This window comes from Arachis hypogaea, chromosome 12 (assembly GCF_003086295.3).
Source record: "Arachis hypogaea cultivar Tifrunner chromosome 12, arahy.Tifrunner.gnm2.J5K5, whole genome shotgun sequence".
In the NCBI taxonomy this organism is placed as follows: Eukaryota; Viridiplantae; Streptophyta; class Magnoliopsida; order Fabales; family Fabaceae; genus Arachis; species Arachis hypogaea.
The window spans coordinates 109,959,497-109,984,317 of NC_092047.1; the positions used below are offsets into that span (position 1 = coordinate 109,959,497).

The 24,821-nt window shown below is 34.1% G+C and overlaps 1 protein-coding gene across 3 annotated transcripts; it reads left to right on the forward strand.

Annotated features, from left to right (window-relative positions):
- Positions 1 to 4,917: 4,917 nt before the first annotated feature.
- LOC112728201 (cytochrome P450 83B1) lies at positions 4,918 to 20,203 on the forward strand. Of its 3 annotated transcripts, XM_072209698.1 has the most exons (3): positions 4,918 to 5,057; positions 18,042 to 18,829; positions 19,045 to 20,197. In XM_072209698.1, the coding sequence occupies exons 1-3, from the start codon at positions 4,952 to 4,954 to the stop codon at positions 19,654 to 19,656; spliced, it is 1,506 nt and encodes a 501-aa protein (XP_072065799.1). In that variant the 5' UTR covers positions 4,918 to 4,951; the 3' UTR covers positions 19,657 to 20,197. The 3 variants fall into 3 exon arrangements, with proteins under 3 accessions (XP_072065799.1, XP_025634030.1, XP_025634031.1); XM_025778245.3 differs by lacking the exons at positions 18,042 to 18,829; positions 19,045 to 20,197 and adding an exon at positions 5,973 to 6,808 and having other exon boundaries at positions 4,918 to 5,845; XM_025778246.3 differs by lacking the exon at positions 4,918 to 5,057 and having other exon boundaries at positions 17,899 to 18,829; positions 19,045 to 20,203.
- Positions 20,204 to 24,821: the final 4,618 nt, after the last annotated feature.

The window sequence follows — 24,821 nt, forward strand, 5'->3', positions numbered from 1 at the left end:
TGTTCGGATGAAGTTGAGACGGACAGACGGATATCCGGTTCAGCAGCGCCATTTGGAAATCGGAGAACGGTATCCGAACACCGACTTGTGTGAACATGGACTTGTAAAACCAAATCCAATCGGGAACGCGAGGAGAATGGAAATTGAGCTCATAAATACGCTCACGAGGAAGCGGGACAATAGCCTCGTAGTTGGCCTCCTCGTCAGTCCCCCCACATAGGTAACCGGCATGCCGGAACTCCGTCAATTCCTCTAAGTCCATCTGGTTGGGTGAACTCCTTATATCATCAGTTACCCAAGCATACGGGTCGTAAGCCGCAGCAGATCCGGAAGACCGGGAGACAACACGAGGCATACCTACAGCGGGGTACCACTCCGTTAGTCTATGAGGTCGGAAGCTCGAAAAAACTCAGAAACTACATCTTTCCAACTCAATCACAACCAGATACGGCTAAAGACTGCACCTACTTCACAAACCACCCAAAAAGCCTACCCTGGAATGGTACCCCCTCTCCTAACCCACCTATCCCAACACTGAAAAAACCTCTTAACAAAAATAAAACCAGCCATGCAGTAGATGCAAACAAAAATCACACAATAACAGAGCATAACGCAGACAACAGAATAGAGAAATCAGAAGATTACCTGGAATAATGAAAGAAATCTGGGCTGGAAGTTGAAGCAGGAAGGAGTTCGCGCAGGAAACTTTGGATGTTAGGGAGAGAAGAAGTTGGAAATGATAAGAGTGGGAGGTGGATAGGGCGAAAACCACTTAAAAACCACCCCCAAAGAAGCGCGAAAGGAAGCAGGGGTAAGATAGTCTTTACGCACGGGTTTTTTTCAAATCATTATGAGCATTAAATGCCCAGCGCGGAAAACAAAACGGCAAACAAATGCCACAGCAAATCAAGGGACACGCGCACAAGAGACGCGTCCCTCTCACGACCAGACGACCCAGCGACAACACACGAAGGTAAACGTCACGCGCCACCCATGGCCCTCACGACCATCGCTGACGCGTCGGGGGCACTGTTACGGCCTGGCCCAAAACTCGCGCGGGTCGACCCGACCCGAGTTCTCGCCGGCCCGATGGTTCGCCCTCCACCCGACCCGAACACGTGTCCCGTACGGCTTGTGCACAGCCGTGTGACAACACCCTCGAGAGTGTGGGCCTGCCCACTGGAAGGGCCCACTACTGACATGTATATAAGGGGAGACTGGCTCTCCCCCCAAGGTACGTGACATTCACACATCATTCCCTCTCCGCCTGCACATATTCTGACAAGGGCGTCGGAGTGTCTTTGCAGGTGGCACCCCCCCTTTTTCTCATCAGAAGTGCTCGGGACCTCGCTCACCCGGAACCAGGAAACCACGGCCAGACGAGCTCCTCCACCGTCCGAAGCATTGACCTCAGGATCCTAACCCGAACCGTCCGGTACCCGACCTACCGAACAGTAGTAATTGAATTTGATTAATTTTTCTGTCCTTTTTGTTTAGTAAAAGTTATACAGAGATTGACTCTTAAAAGTTCTCTATTTGAATATATATATAGTACTCCTTTTAAGTATTTTGTCCTTATAACACATATAATTGACACATTATTATTAGGAGATCAGCATATTTTATTATTTTTAGTTATCAATTAGTTATTATTAGTATTTTTAATAGTATAAGATTTACATTTTTTTTTATAATTAAATACTGATTAAATTTTAATAAAAATGTTACTTTCTCAGACTTTTTCTAAGTGAAATACTAACAATTAAATGGATGGGAACAATAATTTTTTGTTGATAACATATAAATAATTGATGTACTAGACACATGATACATTAGTAAACATGAAATATTCGGTGATATATTAAACAAAATTTTTAAATTTTATTATAGGCAATAATACATTAGCACAATATTAAAGAATTCGCGTATCCTTATTTAGGTTATATTGCATTCATTTTCATTTTTTAAAAAATAAACACAACGCAAACTTCATTATTTTGTCTCAAAGTTGCATACAAAAATTCCAGGATAGAAAATCAAATTGGATTATAGACTTTTGTAGGAATAGAAATAAAGGCAGCTTTTGATTTACCAGCGGTTTAAAGTGTAACAGCTGCAAAACATCATCAATTAGCGGCCATTTGGTTAAAATTACCACTAAATATGACTGATTTAGCGGCATATACATGAACCGTTACTAAATCTCTATTTTTGCAGCGGTTGGATCCAAACCACCGCTAAATGTCGTCAATATCACAACTCTCCCTATTTTGTCAGACAACTTCCAATACATTTTTTTAGATGCGGTCTCAAAAAGCCGCTGCTATTTATCGACATTTTTTTTTTGTAGTGATAAATAAGAGTGAAAATGAGTCAAGCTGAATTTTAGCTTTGACGAACTTAGTTTATGTTGTAAATAAATAATCCAAGCATAGACCTGTTATTTTTTATAGACTTTTTTTTTTTACTCGAGTCTAAGTTGTTTAAAGTCCAACAAGTCCATAAACTTATTTAAAAAATCTGTTTCATAAATTATAATAACTCAAAACAACAAATTTAAAAATATTTTAAATAAACATTAAATACATTTTAAAAATTATAATTCATAATTTATAAAATATAATTAATTTTTTTATCAATAGTTAGTCACATATCATACCATACTTACAATTTATAATTTTTTTAAACAAAAAAGTTACAATTTATAAATTTTATTTTGTATTGAATATAAATAAACAATTGAAAGTTTAAACTGACAATAATTTATTTTGACAAAAAAATTTTTTGACGAGTTGATTTAACGAAGTTTGTAAACTTTTTTTTCAAAATTTATGATCTAATATTTTTAACTAATAGATTTTATAAAAAATCCAAATTTATGATCTACGAAGTAGTTTGGCCTACTTCCACCCCTAGTGATGATAAGTGAATCATGATGCATCTATGTGACCCACGAGATATGCTGAGTTAATGTTTTATCTAATTTATATCTATGGAGATGTCTAGTGTCATGTGTTCCGAGAAGTAACGTTCATGTATGTGAATAACTGATAGAATTATAATTGAAAAGCATTGCGTACAAATAGTTGAAATTATGAAATACTAGAGGATGGACCATGTGGAAATGACAAGGCAATTTTAAATGCTAACAAATTGTCATATGGTTTTAACTCAAATGACAGAGATCAATACCAAATATTTTAAATCTTGTAGAAAAACGTAAAAATCAAACCTAAAATATGTAGTAGTTTATTAGGACGAAAATATTTAGTCAAACTTAAAATTTATTGTGAATTTTCTTTTCTAAAGAAAATATTATTTTATTATTGGATGAATTTGGGTATTCAATTATTTTATTTCTTAAGAAAAAATTTTATAATATAATTCAATAAGAGTGCTAGGGGCCAGCAATTTTTGGTATTTGTAACCATCAAATAGTCATCAATGATGATTTTAATGGTGTGAGATAAAAAAATATATTTAATATTTTATAAAAAAAATTGCATGTATCACCTCAACCAAAAAGTATATATCAAATGAATTTATTAAAAATATAATTATTTATATATTTTTTATAGGTTTAAACTTTTGAAAAAAATAAAGATCTAAAATTCGATTCTGTATATTCCTAAAAAAATAATACAAATGAGAAAAAAACCTATGTAAAAAATTTGTGCAAACAGAAAAGAAATTATTACATAATGAGCCGTGTTAGAGATGATAGCATGCAAGAAACTGAAGAAAGAGTGCTCTAGAATTTTCGAAGAGAAAAGAACTAAAACTGAATATTACGATTGTTGAAAATTATTCTACAATGAAGGAAAGACCTGCTCTTTTATACGTGCAAGGTCGGTGACAAATGTACAAAAGAGAGTAACAGAACTAACTAACTAACTAAAGTTACCACCATTACACTAAAATAGAAGAGAGAGAGATAAGAGAGACTATCTCCTAATATTCCTCTTCAACTGAAGGGCGACTTTGAAAAAAGAACCCTGAGTTTGGCTTTGAGAAATTTAAAACTACAATAAATAAAATTTTTTGCAATGGTTGAAAATTGTTATTATAAATCGAAAAATCATTTCTAAAATTTTAGGTAATGTTTTGACAACAGTTTTTGATCTGTTATATATGCGACCTTACTAATGTCAATAGATAATGGTTTTTTACCTAAAGTATCGACAAAAAAACATATCATTATTACTGTCATAAACAATAGGTTTTATAACAATTTTTAAAAAACAATTTAAAATTATAACTAAATAGACAACGATTTAAAATCGTGGCCTGTCATTAATCTTATATATATATATATATATATATATATATATATATATATATTACGTTTCTCCCTTTTGTTAACAGTCTTATTATCATATATTCATCATAAGTCATTTAAATTTGAGGTCCAAATAAATAATAATATTGTCGGTCAATAAATATCTAAACACTAAGCAAGAAAGTATTAACACATACTTTTATGGTATTCATTTATCTTTTCTAAAAAAAAACACACGGGCGCCAAATTGGTAGGCTCGCTCTATCCCACCAAAATTCGTAAATTTGATAGTATAACTTTAAAATTTTTTATGGTTTGACGGACTTAAAATTTCAACTAAATCTATTTTTTATGGTGAGTTTGACGAATTAATTGGATAAATTCAACTTATTATTTACAACAATAATATTAACAAGACAAAAAAAATTAGAACATATCTTATTTAACATCTATTAAATATTATTAACATTAATAAATATTAAATAAGACAAATTTTAATTATTTTTGATTAATTTTTTTTATTATCAAACATTTAAATTTTTCACAATCCTTGATAAAAATCAAATAGTAGTACTTCAATTCCAACCTATAAATATCTTAGCACTCGGACAAGAAAGCATCAATATATAAGTCAAAAACTTTTCATGACCATATAATTAGTCACGGGCCAAAATGGTGTCACCACTTATCTTACTTCTGTTCCTAACGCTTCCTTTGCCCTTTCTTTTCTTCCTTTTTCAAAAACAAACACATAACAAGAAAAAAGACTTTCCACCAGGTCCTAGAGGACTTCCAATAATTGGAAATCTTCACCAACTAGATACTACTTCCCTTTATCTTCAACTATTTGAACTCTCAAAGAAATATGGCCCTATATTCTCCCTTCAATTAGGTCTAAGGAAAGCAATTGTTATTTCATCCCCTAAGTTGGCCAAAGAAGCATTGAAAATTCATGACCGTGAATTTGCTGGAAGACCAATCTTAATTAGTCAGCAAAAATTGTCCTACAATGGATTGGAGATATTCTTTTCCCAATATAATGATTATTGGAGAGAGATTAGAAAAACATGTGTTTCTCATCTCCTTAGTGCTAAGCGTGTCTCAAGCTTTTCCTCAATAAGAGAATTTGAGGTCAAGCAATTGATCAAGAAAATATCAAGCCATGCTTCATCAAAAACAGTGACAAATTTGAGTGAGGCATTGATGACTCTATCAAGCACTCTTATATGTAGGATTGCCTTTGGGAGAAGGTATGAAGATGAAGGTGTTGAAAGGAGTAAGTTCCATAGTTTGTTCAATGATTTCCAAGCCATGATGACTACTCTCTTTGTTTCGGATTATATACCTTTCTTGGGTTGGATTGATAGACTCAAAGGACTTCATGCCCGTCTTGATAGAATTTTCAAGGAGTTGGATGAGTTCTACCAAGAAGTTATTGATGAACACATAGATCCTAATAAAGACACTTCAGAGGAAGAGGATATTGTTGATGTCTTGCTTCAATTGAAGAAACAACGTTCGTTTTCCTTTGATCTCACTTATGATCACATCAAAGCAATATTAATGGTTAGTACACTCTTTTTCTTTACAGTAATTTTTTATTTATATTGAGGCCATGGTCCATGGATTCATTTATTAACAAAATAAAAATTGACTTAAAAATGCTTTTCTTTATTAAATGTTTTTTATATAGGACATACTTGTAGCAGCAACAGATACAACTGCAGCCACAACAGTTTGGGCTATGACAGCACTCATGAAAAATCCAAGAATAATGAAGAAAGTTCAAGATGAAGTTAGAAACTTTGGAGGTCAAAAAGATTTCTTAGAAGAAGAAGATATTCAAAAGTGTATCTATTTTAAAGCTGTGATGAAAGAAACATTAAGATTATACCTACCAGGACCATTACTTATGCCAAAAGAAACAACTGAAAAGTGCATTATATATGGCTACGAAATTCCAGCTAAGACTATAGTTTATATAAATGCATGGACTATTCATAGAGACTCTGAAGCATGGGAAAATCCAGAAGAGTTTTATCCTGAGAGATTCTTGGGAAGTTCAATTGATTTTAAGGGTCAAGATTTTGAGCTAATTCCATTTGGTGCAGGTCGTAGAATTTGTCCAGGTATGCATATGGCAACTGCATCACTTGACATTATCCTTGCTAATCTTCTTTATTCCTTTGATTGGGAACTTCCTGAAGGGGTTAAAAATGAAGATGTTGATGTTGAAGCTTTGCCAGGGTTGGCTCAACATAAGAAGAATCCTCTTTACCTTATTGCCAAAACTATGAAGGGGTAATGATATCTCACTACATAGCAAGAGATAGTGGCAATTTCATAGGGGTTTTGTGTCAGTTTTTAACCGCCACTAAATTGTTTATTGGTGCTGGTGGAGCTCTATCATCCTTTGAGATGTGTCAAAGCATGTTTCTTATGGTTTCTAGCATCCGTTTGTATAACTTCCGTTTAGAGTTTAATTTGTTTGCACCAGTAAATTTATTTGAATAGTGAGATTATTACTCATGCTGTTTTCTTTTTCATTTTTATTGAAAGGAGTTATGTATGAGGTCTTTTTGGCTCAAAGAATATATATGTAATAATTTCTTAAATAAAATAAAAAATATTTAAGAAAGATGTTGCTACTAAATAAAAATAATAATTATTTTAATGTAATAATTTTCTCAAAGTGAGATGGATCATAAATTTTGTAGTAATTGAATTTGATTAATTTTCGTCTTTTTGTTTATTGAGTTCAATTAATTTTTTTATCCTTTTTTTGTTTATTGAAAATTACACCGAGATTGATTCCCAAAAGATTTTTTCCATTTGAATTTAAATACCCCTTCTAAATATTTTGTCCTTATAACATATACGTGAAACACTAACAATTAAATGGGGACAATGTTTATTTTATTAATGACATATAATATAAATAATTGATGTACCAGACACATGATATATCAGTAAATATGAAATATTGGAGACAAATTAAACAAAATTTCTAATTTTATTATAGGCAATATTAAATTAGCACCATATTAAAGAATTTACTTATGAACGTATTCCTATTATATTGCATTCATTATGATATTTTTAAAAATAAACACATAATGTCATGTGAAATTTTCACATCACAAACTATTCGTAAGTGTATCGAATTGTATCAAATAATACTATGAAAGTGGGTTATCATTTCTACAAAGATTAACAGATTAAACAAACAATGATCAATTGATTATTCTAGTCAGACAATAAAAAATAAGAATTTCAATAATAAATAATATGAAAGCAGGACATTTAAACAAGAACAAAGTAAAATTGGTTAATAAAATAATATGATAAATGTAAGATCTAAAATTTTTGAAAAGTTATTATGAACTAATTTTAAATTATATATTTATTTACTTATAGTTTTAAGTTCGAAAATCATTTTATTAAAGATAATTAAAGGTAGTTTTAATTAATTGAATTTGAAATAAATTAAAGTTTTTATCCCAACTCTATAATTTTGGATTATCTTCCTATTTACTATTTAACGTCTTAGAAATTCAAAAACAATGACGTTTGGATATTTAAATTATAAAATTAGTATTTATAGAATAGTAAATTTTTTTATATGATAATATCTTTATAATTAAATACTTTATGTTTTGTTACTAAAGAAAATTAATTATACTGTATTATATTTCAATTAGAGTATTTAAGTAAAAAAACCAAATAGCAATTTAATACAACCAATAGTATTTTAAAGTAATTTTAAGAATTCAATTAGTTTTCAAATTAAACCCTAAAATTCCTAATCCCATATACAAACCCTAATTAACCCATAATTTTCTCCCTTTCCCTAAGAAACCCTAGCAACTTCAGAAAAAGAAAGAAAAGAGATCTGAGGGGAAAACTCAAAGAAAGAAGGAAGAAGAGGGTGAAAGGGAAGAGAGAAGAGGGAGATCCAGAGGCAGGAAGGGCGCCGAGGAGAGAACCGCCATGGTGCCCTGCTACTCACGTCGCCGCCGTCAACCTCGTCGCCGCCGTTCGTGCTCCAGTTCGTCTCCAGCTGCACCATCGCGAAGGAGAGAGCGCGAAGAGCAGAGGGAAGAGAAAGGAAGAGCGCGCGCGAGGGAGCTCAGCTACGGGGAGAGGAGACGCATGCCTGGCCCGTCGCCGTCGGTCCGTCTAGTCCAACTCGTCGTCGCCATTGAAGCCAAGGAGAGAGAGAGAGAGAGAGTTCGCGAGGAGAGAGGAGACGCGCGTGTGGCGTCACCGTCACCATCTTCGTCTAGACCGCTGCCAGATCTGCCGCTGCCGAAGCTTCTGGCCGAGCCTCTGCCGCGGGGAACGCCTCTTCTGCCACTGAGATCCACCGCCTATAAGGGTTTCGAATTTGGTTTTTGTTTCTTTTGAGATTCCGGGAGTTTTATTGTCGTTGCATGTTGATTTCAGTTGCCGTCACCAGAGTCTGGTCGCTGTTGCTGCTTAAGGTGGCTGCCGGGGCTGCCGCCAAGCCGGTTCAGAGACCGTTGCTGTTTCGTTTTGTTGTTACAGTGAGTATGTATTTACGTTTCAAAAACTCCCGCGTTAGTGTTCTGTTCCATGTAATAAAGTCTTGTGATATTGATGTATTAGGAGTTAGTAACCAAGGTTGCATGTTGTGTTTTAAATCTATTTATGCTGTTGCAAAAGTGCGCGAGGCTGTTATTTGAAGCTGCCGTTGGTTTCGGGTCGAGACGAAAGGAATTCTGTGAGGCGTTTGGGCTATGGTTTCAACTTATCGAGTTAGGGGCAATTTTCTAAACTCAATTTACTATCGAGAATAATTTTAAGTTGATATTAATATAAAAAATATGTTTTTATGATTTCGTAAGTCTTATGAATTGAACTGAGTTGACTTGAATGAATGTAAATGCGAGTTTGAATGGTTTATCGATTAATTGAAGATATTTAGTCAAGTTTTATACTTGGATTAAGGTTATTATGATGATGATTGGGCTGGGGCTGTTTCTGATTATTGAGTTCGAAAGTTGGTTTGATTAAATACTATGTAAAATGATTTTCTTGGTTTGGAGTTTAATTTGATATTGAAAATGAATTGGCGTTTGAAATGATTTGAGATACTGGGAATGGATTTTGTTGATCTATCGAAAAGATTTTGAGAATTTGAAAGTGATTTGAATGATTGACAGACGTTTAGTTTAGTTTGGTTGGGACCCAGAAAGGGTGGCAAAGTCCGAGTTTTAGGAGAGGTGCTGTCGAAATTTTATAAAACTCTGAGAGTTTGTTTGAAGCACTACTTAAAAATAAAATTTGATTTAAGAATCATATTATTTTATTTTGATTTATTACAGAAAGAACCATGCTTTAAGTTTGATTTATTAATGAAAGAATTATGTTTTGAACTTTATTGAGAAAAGATTTATGTTGAGTTCGAACTATTAATAAATAGGGTTATGCCTTGGATTTGATTTATTAAGAAAAGATTTATGTTTAGGTTTGAATTATTAAGGAAAACTTCATGTTTTGAATGTGATTTATTAAGAAAAGATTATATTTTGAGTTTTGACTTATTAAGAAAGGCTTTATGTTTTGAGTTTAATTTGTTAAGAAAAGCTTTATGTGTTGAGTTTGATTAAAGAACTACATTTTAAAGAATTATGATTCAAGGAGTTTAATAATTTTAAAGTACGAGATTGGTTGTCATCCTCCCTAAAGTCTTGAGACCCCGCCATGAGGTTTAATTAATAGATGATTCTCTTAGTATTTTGAAAGAGGTTTTAATCTGAAATGGTCTTGAAGTTGGTTTGAAAGAAAAAAAAATCTTGGTTAAGTAAGAATTGGATATTGTATGAAAGAAAAACTTGTTTTAAGTAAGGTGGTTTTGGAAAAGATTATAAGGAGTGATGTTGGTTTTCAAATAAAAATGAAATAGTTTTGAGCTTTGACCTGGCAAGGTTCGTGGTGGTTTACCGCTTTCCCAGTGTCGAGATGTATGTAGGGTTCGTGGTGGTGTATCGCCCACATGTTTCTAAAAGAGGATGTTGTGTGGGGTTCGTGGTGGTGTACCGCCCACATGTTTTTAAAAGTGAATGCTTTGTGGGGTTTGTGGTGGTTTACTGCCCACATGTGCGTGTTGTTTTCCAATTGAAGATCTTGCGAGGTTCGTGGTGGTGTACCGCTCGCAATGGTGGGGTTCATGGTGGTGTACCGCCCACCAGGTGGGGTTTGTGGTGGTGTACCGCCCACCGGTTTTCAAGAGGACGATATCTGGGTTAGCTACCGGATGTGTCGGCTCTGGCAAAGTAACCGACATGTGAGCTCACGGCCAGTAGGACAGGCATGAATCATACTGCATTTGTTTGCCATTGTTTGGGTGTGCTTAAATTATTTTGGTTTGCCTATCTGATAAGTTATTCTTAACTGGTAACAGTGATATTTGTTATAATTGTTCTTTGAGTGTGTTTGCCTTGTGTTTGTTTGTGCTTGTGACTGATTTCTGTTTTAAGTATTGGTGGTAGGTTGATGATAGCGGTGATGAGTTTTGTTGGGACAGAGGCCGAGATTTGATTGTATATTGGCCTGGAGGCCGTGATTGGTGAGTTTGGATTGATTGATCCCTTGGTATTTATATTGAATGTTATGTCTATTTATAAAGAATGAAACTTTTCTGTAATTAAGATATGGGTGTTGGAATTTCGGATTTAATTATATGTCGATATTGAATAGATTCACAAGACAACGATAAACTACTGAACTTGAAAATAGTTTTCGTTAAAAAATATCTTCTTATAACAATTCTCAAAACCCTCTACTGAGAACCCTTTCAAGGACGATGTTCTCACTCCCCTACAAGTCTTTTCTTTTTCAGGTTTTGGACAACGAAGTTCAGAAAAGCTTATTTATTCCTTTTCTGTTTTAAACGATGTTTTGGGTTGTATTAGTTACTTTTTCCCTCGCCTTTATCTTTACAAGTTTCTATAAGAGGGATAGGAAATTGATTATGTAATGCCTGTAAAGTAATAATATGTATGTATGTATTCTCTGTAAGGATTGTAATTTGTATTGTAAATATGGATGTATGATTTGAAAAATTCGGTTTAAGTTTTAAACAGGCTCATATCTTAGTATTAAATATTTTAAGAGTTGTCGTAATACCCAAGCTATCAGAGTAGCGCAGCCGGAAACGTGACATTTTGATATTTAGAGTGTTATAATAAAGATAGTCAAAGTGCTAGAGATATTTAAATTTTAGAATTAACAATTATTACTATCTACTTTGATCACGCAAAGATATAATTCATGGCAAATCCTAAGTAATTGAACTCCAATTCCTTGGCAATTCAATCTCTTCTAACTTAATTAACCATCAATTTCTTGATCAATTAATTGTATTAAAAGATTAAGTTCGAACTCTGGTTTAAAGACCACACAATTCTTAAGAACCCAAAAATAATCCAATAATATGTCACATATCACATTAAATCCAGATAATTGAAAAATTATCAAAAAAGGATTTCAAGCTTTAATTCTAATGATTTAACTTTTCCAATATTCAAAGGGATTCAATTTAGATTAGGGTTATTTTTCAATATGCTCTAATCCTTAGGATGAAGAACAAAACTAATTCTTAAATAGAAATCAATGCATTAATAAAAAGTAGAAGAACAATAATATTGATCCATCAAAATAAATAGAGCTCTTAACCTTAACAATGGAGGTTTAGTTACCCATAGTGCAGAAAAATTGAAATCCTAATCTAATGTGTAAAACCTAAAACTAAAAGAGAGAATGAATAATAAAAACGGAAGTCAGGGTGAGTGAGCTGCGCGTTGCTTCCTTTATATTAGCATGAAATTGGGCTTCGGCTGGGTTGCCGGCACGTAGCACCACTTGGGTGGCATTTGGCACCAATTATGATGCAAATTTATCACCTTTGCTGTGAGTCCAGTGTTTAGTGCCGGTTTCTTGGCGTTTAGCACCGAGACACCCAAAGGGTAGCAATGCTGGGACGTGGATTGGCGTTTAGCCCCACTTTGACGGAATTTAGCACCATGATTTCAGAGAGTAATCATAGACTATTATATATCGTTGGAAAGCCCTAAAAGTTGGCTTTCTAATGCCACTAAAATTGTATCATTTGGACATTTGCAACTCAAGTTATGCTCATTGGAGTGTGAAGAGGTTAGGGTTGACACCGTCCACGAATTCTCTCTACACTTGTCTTCAATTCTTGATTCCTCCTTGTGATTTGCTTCTCTTTTTCTAACATTTTTCTACAAGAATCATGAAACTAAGAAAATCAAAGTACTAATAGAATAGCCTTGAAAATCATATATTTACTAAGCAAAAGTCATAAATTTTCTATAAGAATTGCCCAAGAAAAGTACTTAAGATGCTCATACATCAAAACACCAAAATTAAGCTCTTACTTGTCCTCAAGCAAGCAAAGAATCATGAGTTTGTCATCAAACTTTTCAACCTTAAAATACAAGAGTGAATGGTTGTAATCCAAATAAGTTTGATTAGCCGTTTCACTTATGCACAATTCAACACAATTAGTTATAATCTCTCACGGTCTTTGTCCGGATTAGATTATAGAATCCTTCCTTGAATCATCACCTTGAAGCAAGCCTATTTACTTTTCTTCCAAAATTTATTTTTATTGGGTGCTTTGCACCTTGAGCCTAACCATGACTCTAAATGTTTTGTCTCAAGTTTTGCTCGACACAAAAATACCACAAGTACTTGATTGGGGAGCTCTTTGAGCTTACCATGTCCTTTTAACATTTTCCATTATTGGTACTCAGAGCCTTTGGCTTTCTCTTCTTTTTAACTGTGACTCTAAATGCTTTGTTTTCAACCTTTTGCTTGATACATAAGCACCACAAGTACTTAACTCGGATCCTTAGTTAGTGGTACTCAAAGCCTTTGACTTCTCTTTCAACCTTTTTTTTTTTCATTACATGTTGCTCCTTCAAGGCTTTGTCAAGTGTAAAGATCCTATAATAGTCCTCTAGTCTAAGGAGGTTTAGTTGCCCCATAGTGCAGAAAAATCAAAATCCTAATCTAATGTGTAAAACCTAAAACTAAAAGAGAGAATGAATAAAAAACATGAGTCGGGGTGAGTGAGTTGTGCGTTGCCTCTTTTATATTAGTGTGAAATTGGGCTTGGGCTGGATCGCTGGCATTTAGCGCCACTTGGGTGGTGTTTGGCGCCATTTCTGATGCAAATTTATTACCTTCACTGCGAGTCTGGCATTTAGTGCCGAGACACCCAAAGGGTAGTGGTGCTGGGATGCGGACTGGCATTTAGCGCCACTTTCATGGCATTTAGCGTCGTGAGTTCAAAGAGTAATCATAGACTATTATATATTGTTGGAAAGCTCTGGAAGTTGGCTTTCTAATACCACTAGAACTGCGTCATTTGGACCTCTGTAGCTCAGTATGCTCGTTGGAGTGTGAAAAGGTCAGGGTTGACAGCATCCATGAATTTTCTCTGTATTTGTCTTCAATTCTTAATTCCTCCTTGTGCTTTTCCCTCTCTTTTTCTAACATTTTTGTACAAAAATCATGAAACCAAGAAAATCAAAATACTAATAGAATAGCTTTAAAAATCATATAATTACCAAACAAAAGTCATAAATTTTCTTTAAAAATTACCTAAAAAAAATACTTAAAATGCTCCTATATCACAATGCAAATTTTATTATTCTATCTCAAAGTTGCATAAAATATTGCAAGATAGAAAAAATCAGATTGAATTATTGACTTTTGCAGAGCGGAAATAAAGGCAGCTTTTAATTTAGTAGTGGTTTAAAGTTTAACTGTCCCAAAACGTCCATAATTAGCGACACTTTGGTTAAAACCACGGCTAAATATGGTTGAATTGGTTGCACATGAATCTCCTGCAAAATAGACCGCCGCTAAACCTCCATTTTTGCAGTGTTTGAGCCCAAATCACCGTTAAATGCTGTCAATAATTCAATATCGCAGCATTTCCATATTTCGCCGCGCCAACCGCTAATATGTTTCTTTTAGATGTGATTTTTAAAAACCGCCGCTATGTACAATTTTTTTTTTTTTTTAATGATAAGTGAATCATGATGCATGTATGTGACCCCCGAGATATATGTGTTCATGTATGGGAATAATTGATAGAATTACAATTGAAAAGTATTACATACAAATAGTTGAAATCATGAAATATTTAGAGTATGGACCACGGGAAAATTTTTCATAGCCAATTTTAAATGCTAATTAATTTTTGCATCGTTTTAACTCAATGACAGAGATCAATACCAAATATTTTAAATTTTGTAGGAAAACGTAAAAATCAAACCTAAAATATGTAGTTTATTAGGATGAAAATATTTAGTCACACTTAAAATTTATCGGGAACTTTTTTTTCTATACAAAATATTATTTTATTATTGGATAAATTGGGATATTTTTTTCTCTTAATTTTTTTATAATATAATACAACTATATATGTACACCAAAAATCAACTATGAATCAACCATTGCATATAAAAATACAATTTAACATCTTATAAAAAAAATTTATTATACTAAAATAAACTACTTTGGTTATTTGTCCATTAGAAATTTAATTATTCTATTAAAATAAGTTTGAGGTTGATTATTTAGTTATAAAAATTATTGTAAATTAATGTTTATAAATATATTCAAATATATAGTGGCTAGCTTTTAGGGTATATAGTGTAACATAGCCCAACTCACCTGTTTGAGGATATTGTATGCTTTGACATTGAGTCTCAAGATTTTGTTATTAGTGGTAGGAATTATGGCAAAGCCGCCACACATACCAATCAAAACGCGTTCATAAAGAAAGATTTCCATATTTTTATAAGGCATGTTTCCTTTCCTTTTCAATCAAAGTGACACTTTACATTCCACTTTTTTATTGGGTCCAACGTCCATATCTCATTGGCACATTGAGCTGAATATTATTCGGATGGATTTGAATTCTTTAAATTTTGAATTTTATTTTAGAAAATAAAATATAATTTCTCACCATTTATTTTATGAATGAGATTAAGAAAAAATATGAAAAAAAAATTATTTAAAGATGAGAGATCACACTTTACTCTCTAAAATAAAAATTTAAAATTTAGAATATCCAAATTCGATTTTGATACTATCTATAACAAACCAACACATCTACTTAGAAATATTATTTGCTTTAGCATTCAGAACTTCACCATTTTGTTATTGAAAGCATCAAATATCAAAACTACTCTAAAAAGCTAATAAATATCAATATATATTTTTTTTGTAGTAGTCATTTTTCCTTTGTAAAAAGAAAAAAAATTTGGGCTCAAATGGCCGGCGCCTCGTCCCAAACTCTGTGGATCTGATGGTATGAATTTGATATTTTTGTTTCACAAATTCAAAATTTCAGCTCGCCAATGAGTAATAGCTCAAATGGCATAAACTTCCCATACTCAATTAAGAGGTTGCGGGTTCGAGTCTCCTATCTTTCCAAATTTTGCCAATAAGTTATAGCTCAAATGGCATAGTCTCTCCATACTCAATTAAAAGGTTGCGAGTTCGAGTCTCCTATCTTTGGTAAAAAAAAAAAAGAAAAAAATTCAAAATTTCAGCTCGAATAGTTTTTATAGTAGGCTTGGTGGATCGACCCGGCAAATTTAGGCCATTTTACAATCTTAATAAAACTCAAATGATGGCATTTGTTAATGAGTCTTAACTCACACGGCATTCCGTTCCCTCCCCATCTCAAAGGTCTCGGGCTCAACTCCTCAACTGCAACCGAAGAAGAAAAAATGGTAAGTATGTAAGGAGCGTGTGGATATGTGTGTTTGAAGGATTACCATGTGTTCATAACACGCACAGCGGAAGAAAATAAAGTAATCCTTAAAAATCTATTTTGTGCTTAAACTTTATTCCAATAATAAATATATAGTAGATCAGATCTAAATACCTGAGTACGCTCGTAAAAATCTTTTTCTCCTTCGATAGTACGAAGGCGCTATGCGTATCCACACCGAGACCAACCTTTGCTGTCAACTCCTTGACTAATGGATATCTGATCTAAATTGAGAAACCTCTTGCAACTCTTTGCACACCATAAAATTCTTCTCCAAGAATTAGACTCACATACATTTATGTGCGTAGAGGTAAAGGAATAACAACCCTTGTTATTCCCTCTGTCTTTCTCATGATTCCTCTACTCTTGGCATACATATATATAGTATGAGATTTGTTACTGATTTTAAATTTGATTCTCAATTCAAATTTAAATCATATCTTTAAATTCCAAATCTGAATCCTTCAAATTTTATGAATCATATCATAACAATTTAAAACATAATCGATTTGGATCTCATCCAAATTTATAATTCAAATTCAGAAATAGAATAACTAATTATTCTTAAATCTCATTTAATATTCTCAATTATCATATTATTATTATATTCTTGGTGTTAGCAAAAAATATAATAATATTCCATTTGAATTAATATAATTATTTATTTGATCAAATTAAATTAATAATTAAATAATTCTACAGCAAAGATTAGAACACTCGTTAGTGTGTGACCCCATAGGTTCAATACTAAGCGGGTAGTAAATTAGTCATACTAAATTTACTAATCAAGGTTGGCGTCTAACAACACTCCTCAACGACCCGATAGTATGAAGTAATATATTTTTACTAAGAACCTTAGAAGAACAAAGTATAATTCCTTCCATCTTTCCAGCTCTTGGTTAACTCTTAGAGTATGGTTTAATTGTCAAACTCTAACTTGTTACCATTATTATAATGAACTGTGAATGACCTAAGAAACTCATTTCTTCATTCATTCAATCCCCTTGGCCAAGGTTTTATTCATCTCAATCATTATAATCATAGAGCTCAAACTCTTTACCGAGAGTTGACGGATTCCTTATTGACTAATCATTAATTCTACAAGTATTTAAATCATACCCAATATCCATTCAACTAGCACCCTAGGGTATTAGGTGTCCGGAATCAAAGTATAATAAATACATTGTTAATTACTATGACAGTCGCAGGTCAAAGGAAACTCTATTACTATGTTCATCTTGAGAATATCCTATTGACAAATATACGGTAATTATAACCATTAGGAATTCTCAAAGTGAGTCAGTTCAATAGTCATATCTCTATATGCACCATCTATATATATAATTTAATAAATGAGATCTATTAATCTTCATCCAATGAAGACCATTATATATATATTGATCTTTCCGGATTATTAATGTCCTTTTTAATAATCCTATGACCAAGAACAATTTAGATTAAATTATAAAAGATTTATCTCTCAATATTATGATTACTATCACAATGATAAATCTCTAAATTTAATCAAGGACCTTATTATATTAACATTTTAATATAATAACAATAACAAATTATTTGACACATGATTGATTGGATTGTGGTCATACTCCTTATTCCCAACAGTGTTGTACTTAGGATTGGAAGTTGTTCAATCCATTTGAGGTACCTAAAATTGGGAGTTGTCCAATCCATCTAACAAAAAAAAATGATGGCACTTCTAACTTATAAATATCTAAACACTCGATCAAGAAAGCAACAATGTATAAGTAAAAAACTTTTCATAACCATAATTAGTCACGGCCAAAATGGTGCCACCACTTATCTTCCTTCTATTTCTTACTCTTCCTCTGTCCTTATTTTTCTTCTTCTTTCAAAAACAAAGAACACTTGTTAACAAGAACAAAGCCTTTCCACCAGGTCCTAGAGGCCTTCCAATAATTGGAAATCTTCACCAATTAAATAATTCTTCCCTTTATCTTCAACTATTTGAACTCTCAAAGAAATATGGCCCTATATTCTCCCTTCAGTTAGGTCTAAGGCCAGTAATTGTTATTTCATCCCCTAAGTTGGCCAAGGAAGCATTGAAAAACCATGATCGTGAATTTGCTGGAAGACCAAACTTGATTGCTCAACAAAAACTTTCCTATAATGGATTGGAGATGTTCTTTTCCCAAAACAATGATTATTGGAGAGAGATTAGAAAGTTATGTGTTTCTCATCTCCTTAGTGCTAAGCGTGTCTCAAGCTTTTCCTCAATAAGAGAGTTTGAGGTCAGGCAATTGATCAAGAAAATATCAAGCCATGCTTCATCAGAAAAGGTGACAAATTTGAATGAGGTATTAATGGCTCTAACAAGCACTATTATATGTAGGATTGCCTTTGGGAGAAGGTATGAAGATGAAGGAGTTGAAAGGAGTAAGTTCCATAGTTTGTTCAATGAGTTCCAAGCCATGTTGATTACTCTCTTTGTTTCGGATTATATACCTTTCTTGGGTTGGATTGATAGACTCAAAGGACTTCATGCCCGTCTTGATAGAATTTTCAAGGAGTTGGATGAGTTCTGCCAAGAAGTTATTGATGAACACATGAATCCTAATAAAGACATTTCAGAGGGAGAAGACATTATTGATGTCTTGCTTCAATTGAAGAAACAACATTCATTTTCCTTTGATCTCACTTATGATCACATCAAAGCAGTATTATCGGTTTGTACTATTTTCCTTTACATTAATTTCTTATTTATGGAGATTATTGGTTTGTACTATTGAAATAAATACTAGTATTTCAGGAACATGTGAAATTCTTCCTATACTTTATATAAATGGTGAAGCTTGTTAGTCCTCCCTCCCTCCAAAAAAAATTAATTACAAAAGACCCCTTTCATTTAAATATATTTTTCTTTGTTTTATTTTTTTTATAGGATATAATTGTAGCAGCAACTGATACAACTGCAGCCACAGCAGTTTGGGCTATGACAGCACTAATAAAAAATCCAAGAGTAATGAAGAAAGTTCAAGAAGAAATTAAAAACTTTGGAGGTCAAAAATATTTCTTAAAAGAAGAAGATATTCAAAAGTGTATCTATTTTAAAGCTGTGATGAAAGAAACATTAAGATTATACCTACCAGGACCATTACTTATGCCAAAAGAAACAACTGAAAAGTGCACTATAGATGGCTACGAAATTCCAGCTAAGACTATAGTTTATATAAATGCATGGACTATTCATAGAGACTCTGAAGCATGGGAAAATCCAGAAGAGTTTTATCCTGAGAGATTCTTGGGAAGTTCAATTGATTTTAAGGGTCAAGATTTTGAGCTAATTCCATTTGGTGCGGGTCGTAGAATTTGCCCAGGTATGCATATGGCACTTGTAGCACTTGACCTTATCCTTGCTAATCTTCTTTATTCCTTTGATTGGGAACTTCCCGAAGGGGTCAACAATGAAGATGTTGATGTTGAAGCTTTGCCAGGGTTGGCTCAACATAAGAAGAATCCTCTTTACCTTATTGCCAAAACTAAGAAGGAATAATGGTATCTCACTACATCACCAGTTCAATTTTGGAGGCTTTTGCGGCCGTTTATAACCGTCATTAAATTATTTAGTGGCGCTAGGTGTAACACCGCCATTTGAAATGCAGCAAAACGGGTTTGAGGCAATTTCTAGCAATAACCGCCATTTAGAGTTTAATTTGTTTGCACTAGTAACCTTATTCGATTAAAGAGATTATTATTACACTTATGTCATTTTCTTTTTCTTTTTCATTTTTATTTGAAAGGAGTTTTATATGTAAGGTCTTTTTTCACAAGTAAAGATATCTATGTAATAATTTTCTGAATAAATTAAAATATTATTTTAGTTTTTAATGTTTGATTTATTTTTTAATTAATTTTGTCTCTAATATTTGAATCGTTTTATTTTTATCATAAATGTCTTATTTTATTCTATTTCGATCCTTTAGTCAAAATTAACATTTTTCTTCTAAAGAATATTTTTTCTTAATGTATAAATTTTTTGTAGGTAGCGGCAAAAATTGTACTTGTAGTAGTTATAGTGGTCATTACAGTGATTTAAAAGTATAAGTGTTAGAATAATAAGAGAAATAAAAAGTTAATAATAGAGAAAAAAATTTGAAAAAAAAAACTTAATTTTGATAAGAGGTGAAGGTATCAGCACTTAGGCTGTAAGAAACAGAAGCAGCTTAGCTGAAGAGTAGAATGAGAGACATGGAGAAGGGTGAAGAGTGAGGGATGGAGAGAAGAAGAAGGTTCTGTTATTGAACAGAGTGAACAATGAATCAAGAGTTGAGTTACAAGAGAAGTGTGTTATCTATTTGTAGCTGGTGGTGGTTTTTCTAGAAGCTTCAGTAACAGCTAATTAGCTAAGAGTAACTGACTAACTGAAACACTAATTAATTGCAACTGACACTAACTAACTGCAACTGATCATAACTGCATAATATACACGTGCTCCTATCATCATCTCTAGTTTTCTTTTCTCTTGTTTTCTGCAACACATACTTCTTGCTCCCTGGACATTTGTGTGACTTCAGTGACTCTTAATCTGTCTCTGAAGTGTAGGAATGCCTCAGAAGGGATTGGCTTTGTGAGGATATCAGCTACTTGGACTGTTCCAGGGATATGGTGCACTATTATAGCCTTGCTGTTGACATGGTCTCTCACAAAGTGGAGATCAATTTCGAAATGCTTTGATTTGGAGTGCAGGATGGGGTTTGCAGCTAATATCACTGCGCTCAAATAATCCAGCCAGTTCCAGCTCAAATTCAGCCAACACCAGTCCCCACACCAACAATTGTGTCACCAAGCTCAACACCTCAATTAAGTCCAACCAACTCCTCAAGATCATTACCCATGAGTGTTCCGCAAGCAACAGTGCCAGCTACTACACAGCAACCAATAATTCCTCAACCACAACCAGCAAGCAGCCCTCAAATACCAGTAGCAGTGTCCTCAACTCGAACTCCAATTCCAATCAATGACATAGAGATTGTACTCACAAGTTCTGAACCAACTCCTCAAGTATCAGCAACTACAAATACCCATCCCATGACAACCCGAAGCAAGGCAGGCATAGTAAAGCCAAGAGTCTTTCAAGCAAGTGTGGAACCAAGGAGTGTGAAACAAGCTCTCAATAGACCAGAATGGAAAGCAGCAATGGATCTAGAATATGAAGCCTTGATGAAGAACAACACATGGAAGCTAGTTCAGCTACCACCAAACAGAAAAGCCATAGGAAGTAAGTGGGTCTTCAGAGCAAAATATAACTCTGATGGATCCCTCCAAAGATACAAAGCAAGGCTAGTTGCTCAGGGCTATTCTCAAAGGCCAGGCTTTGATTTCACAGAAACCTACAGCCCTGTAGTGAAAGCTACCTCCATAAGAATAATTCTGTCCATTGCCTTGGCAAACTCTTGGCCAATAAGGCAACTTGATGTTAACAATGCCTTTCTACATGGTGATTTGATAGAAGAGGTGTACATGAAACAGCCTCAAGGCTATGAAAAGGGTGACTCTCTAGTGTGCAAACTGACAAAAGCCCTTTATGGCCTAAAGCAAGCACCACGGGAATGGTATTGCAAACTGGCCACTGGGCTGAGAGATATTGGTTTCAAATCCATCAAGTCTGATGTGTCTGTATTTGTGAGCAATCTCAATGGAGCAAAAACATTTGTGCTGGTTTATGTAGATGACATAATAGTCACAGGAGAATCTGAAGATACAATCAAACAGGTTATAAAGCAGCTGAATGCCAAGTTCTCTCTGAAAGACATGGGAAGCCTGCACTATTTTCTTGGAATTCAAGTATCAAAGACAATCAATGGTGACCTAATACTCACCCAACAAAAGTATATAAAAGAACTAATGGGAAAGGCCAACATGGTAGGCTGCAGCCCCTGCCACACTCCTCTGCCATCCACTACTAAACTATCGGCTTGTGGATGTGCCAAGTTCGATGATCCTGCACTCTACAGGTCTATAGTAGGCAGCTTACAATACTTGACTGTAACAAGGCCGGAAATATCCTATAGTGTGCACAAACTAGCTCAGTTCGTCCAATCCCCTTTAGAATGTCACTGGAAAATGGTGAAGAGGGTGCTTCGATACCTAAATGGAACAGCAAACTTTGGACTGCAACTAAAGAAGGAACATGGAAGTCAGAGCTCAATGAGAATTACTGCCTATTGTGACTCAGATTGGGCTGGAGATCCTGACGATAGAAAATCTACCAGTGGATACTGTGTATTTCTAGGATCAAACTTAGTGTCCTGGGCCTCAAAAAAACAAACGGCAGTGGCAAGATCCAGCACTGAGGCAGAATACAGAAGCATGGCAGACTTGACAGCCGAACTGATTTGGGTGAAAAACTTACTGTGTGAGCTGCAATTCCCACCAAAGGAGGCTCCCTTGCTGTACTGTGACAACCAAAGCGCAATGCTATTAGCTGCAAACCCCATCCTGCACTCCAAATCAAAGCATTTCGAAATTGATCTCCACTTTGTGAGAGACCATGTCAACAGCAAGGCTATAATAGTGCACCATATCCCTGGAACAGTCCAAGTAGCTGATATCCTCACAAAGCCAATCCCTTCTGAGGCATTCCTATACTTCAGTGACAGATTAAGAGTCACTGAAGTCACACAAATGTCCAGGGAGCAAGAAGTATGTGTTGCAGAAAACAAGAGAAAAGAAACACTGCAAGTAGTTGTTTTCATCCAGCTTCATGGATATGGGAGTTGCGACAAAATTTTGAGCCATGATTCTTGCCTGATCTATGATTCTTGACTGATCTTGATTCTGCTTTAGTTGTTCACGGAAGCTATGGAGCCAAGAGCTCTGATACCATGAAGGTATCAGCACTTAGGCTGTAAGAAACAGAAGCAGCTTAGCTGAAGAGTAGAATGAGAGACAAGAGGATTAAAATAAAATAAAATAAAATATTTAAGATAAGAATAAAATGTTTCAAATATTAAAGATGAGATTAGAATTTACTTCAAATATTAGGATTAAATTAGTATTTTAATTTCTTAAATAAAATATATAAAAAGTGTCTAAAGAATGAAGATGTTGTCAATAAAAAAAAATATTCGCTATAATGTAATTTTCTCAAAGTGAGGATGGATCTTCAGTTTTTTAGCTATTGAATTTGAATAATTTTTTCTATACTTTTTGTTTTTTCAAAAATTACAGCGATTGACTTTGAAAAGGTGCTTCATTTGAATATAATACTCCTTTTAAATATTTTATACTTAAAACATAAGTGAAAATTATATAATAATATATGAATTGATAGATGTACTAAACATATGATATATTAGTACATAAACATGAAACATTCGGTAACAATTTTTTCAGATACGAAAATAGAGTTTTTATTTTGATACAATAGTATAAAATCGGGATAAGTATTTTTTTCGTCCCTAAGGTCTGAGGTCAAAATCAAAATCGTTTTCGATCTTTTTTTCTTATTAAAATCATCCCCAACATTACAAAATCGATCTTTTTTTCTTATTAAAATCATCCCCAACATTACAAAACGTTATAAAATCGTCCTTTTGTTCATAAATAACATTTTTCGGACAATTTTATCCTTAAACAAAAATAAAAAAATTCTCTCCATACTCACCACTATCCCTCTGTATCATCAGTCATCACCACTACCACCACCACACCATTCTTCATCCATCCATAAAAAGAAAAAAGATGCAGAGTTCCTCAAATAACAGGATTCACTGGTAGCTGAATTAAAAAAGGCTAACGAAGAAATATCAAGAAAGCTTGCAGAACTGAAAGAACGAAGTCTCGAAACTCTACTTTGAATACCCATAGATCCATTATTGGAAGTAGACACCCGAAGATGTCAACGGGCAATGCGAGCATACTGGCACAGAAATTTATTTTATAGAATATGCTCTTAGATAGAATAAGCTGTTATGATACCCGAACCAGGATCAAACCCTTCTTTTTCCACTAATTGGTATTACATAGAAGACCCTGGTAAATCGGGCATGAGTAGCGACTCAAACAAGACTGGCATGCTTTAAGCAAAATGGAATGATTCTCTGGTCTTTGACTGCATCAATAGCAACAACAACTCAATTTTGAAGTGAAAAAGGAGGAAAAAAACTTGGCAGCAACAACTCAATGACAACAACTACTCAGAAGTGATATTTTTCATTCCAGACCCTCTTCTTGTCGTTCCCTCCTTTCTCTTCTCCTTCCAATTTTGCTTTTCTTTTTTCCCATCTCTGTTGGTGTCACGGGCTGATTCCATTAGTGGCAACGGAAAGTGTTGGACGCAGACGGTGGAGGAAGAAGAAGAATGATGGATGGTGAAGGAGATCCATGTGAGGATGAGGAAGAAGCAGAGGAGAAGGGACCCACCGCCACGGTCTTCATAACCCACGGATCCGGCTTCGACACCGGTTGGCTCTTCCAGAAGATCTGCATCCTAGGCCATGGCCGCTCCGATAGTGGACGGGCTTGACCTTCTCTGCACCGCATGGAAGTGAAGAAGAAAAAGAAGGGTTGTTGTGAATGAGAAGAAGAAGAAGATGAAGAAGAAAGAAGATATGAGAAGAAGGGTTGTTATGAGAAGAAGAAGATGAAGGTGGGAACTGATGATGATGATGGGATGAGATTTGGGGTGGAGGGTCAGAGAGTAGGAAGAAGGGAATT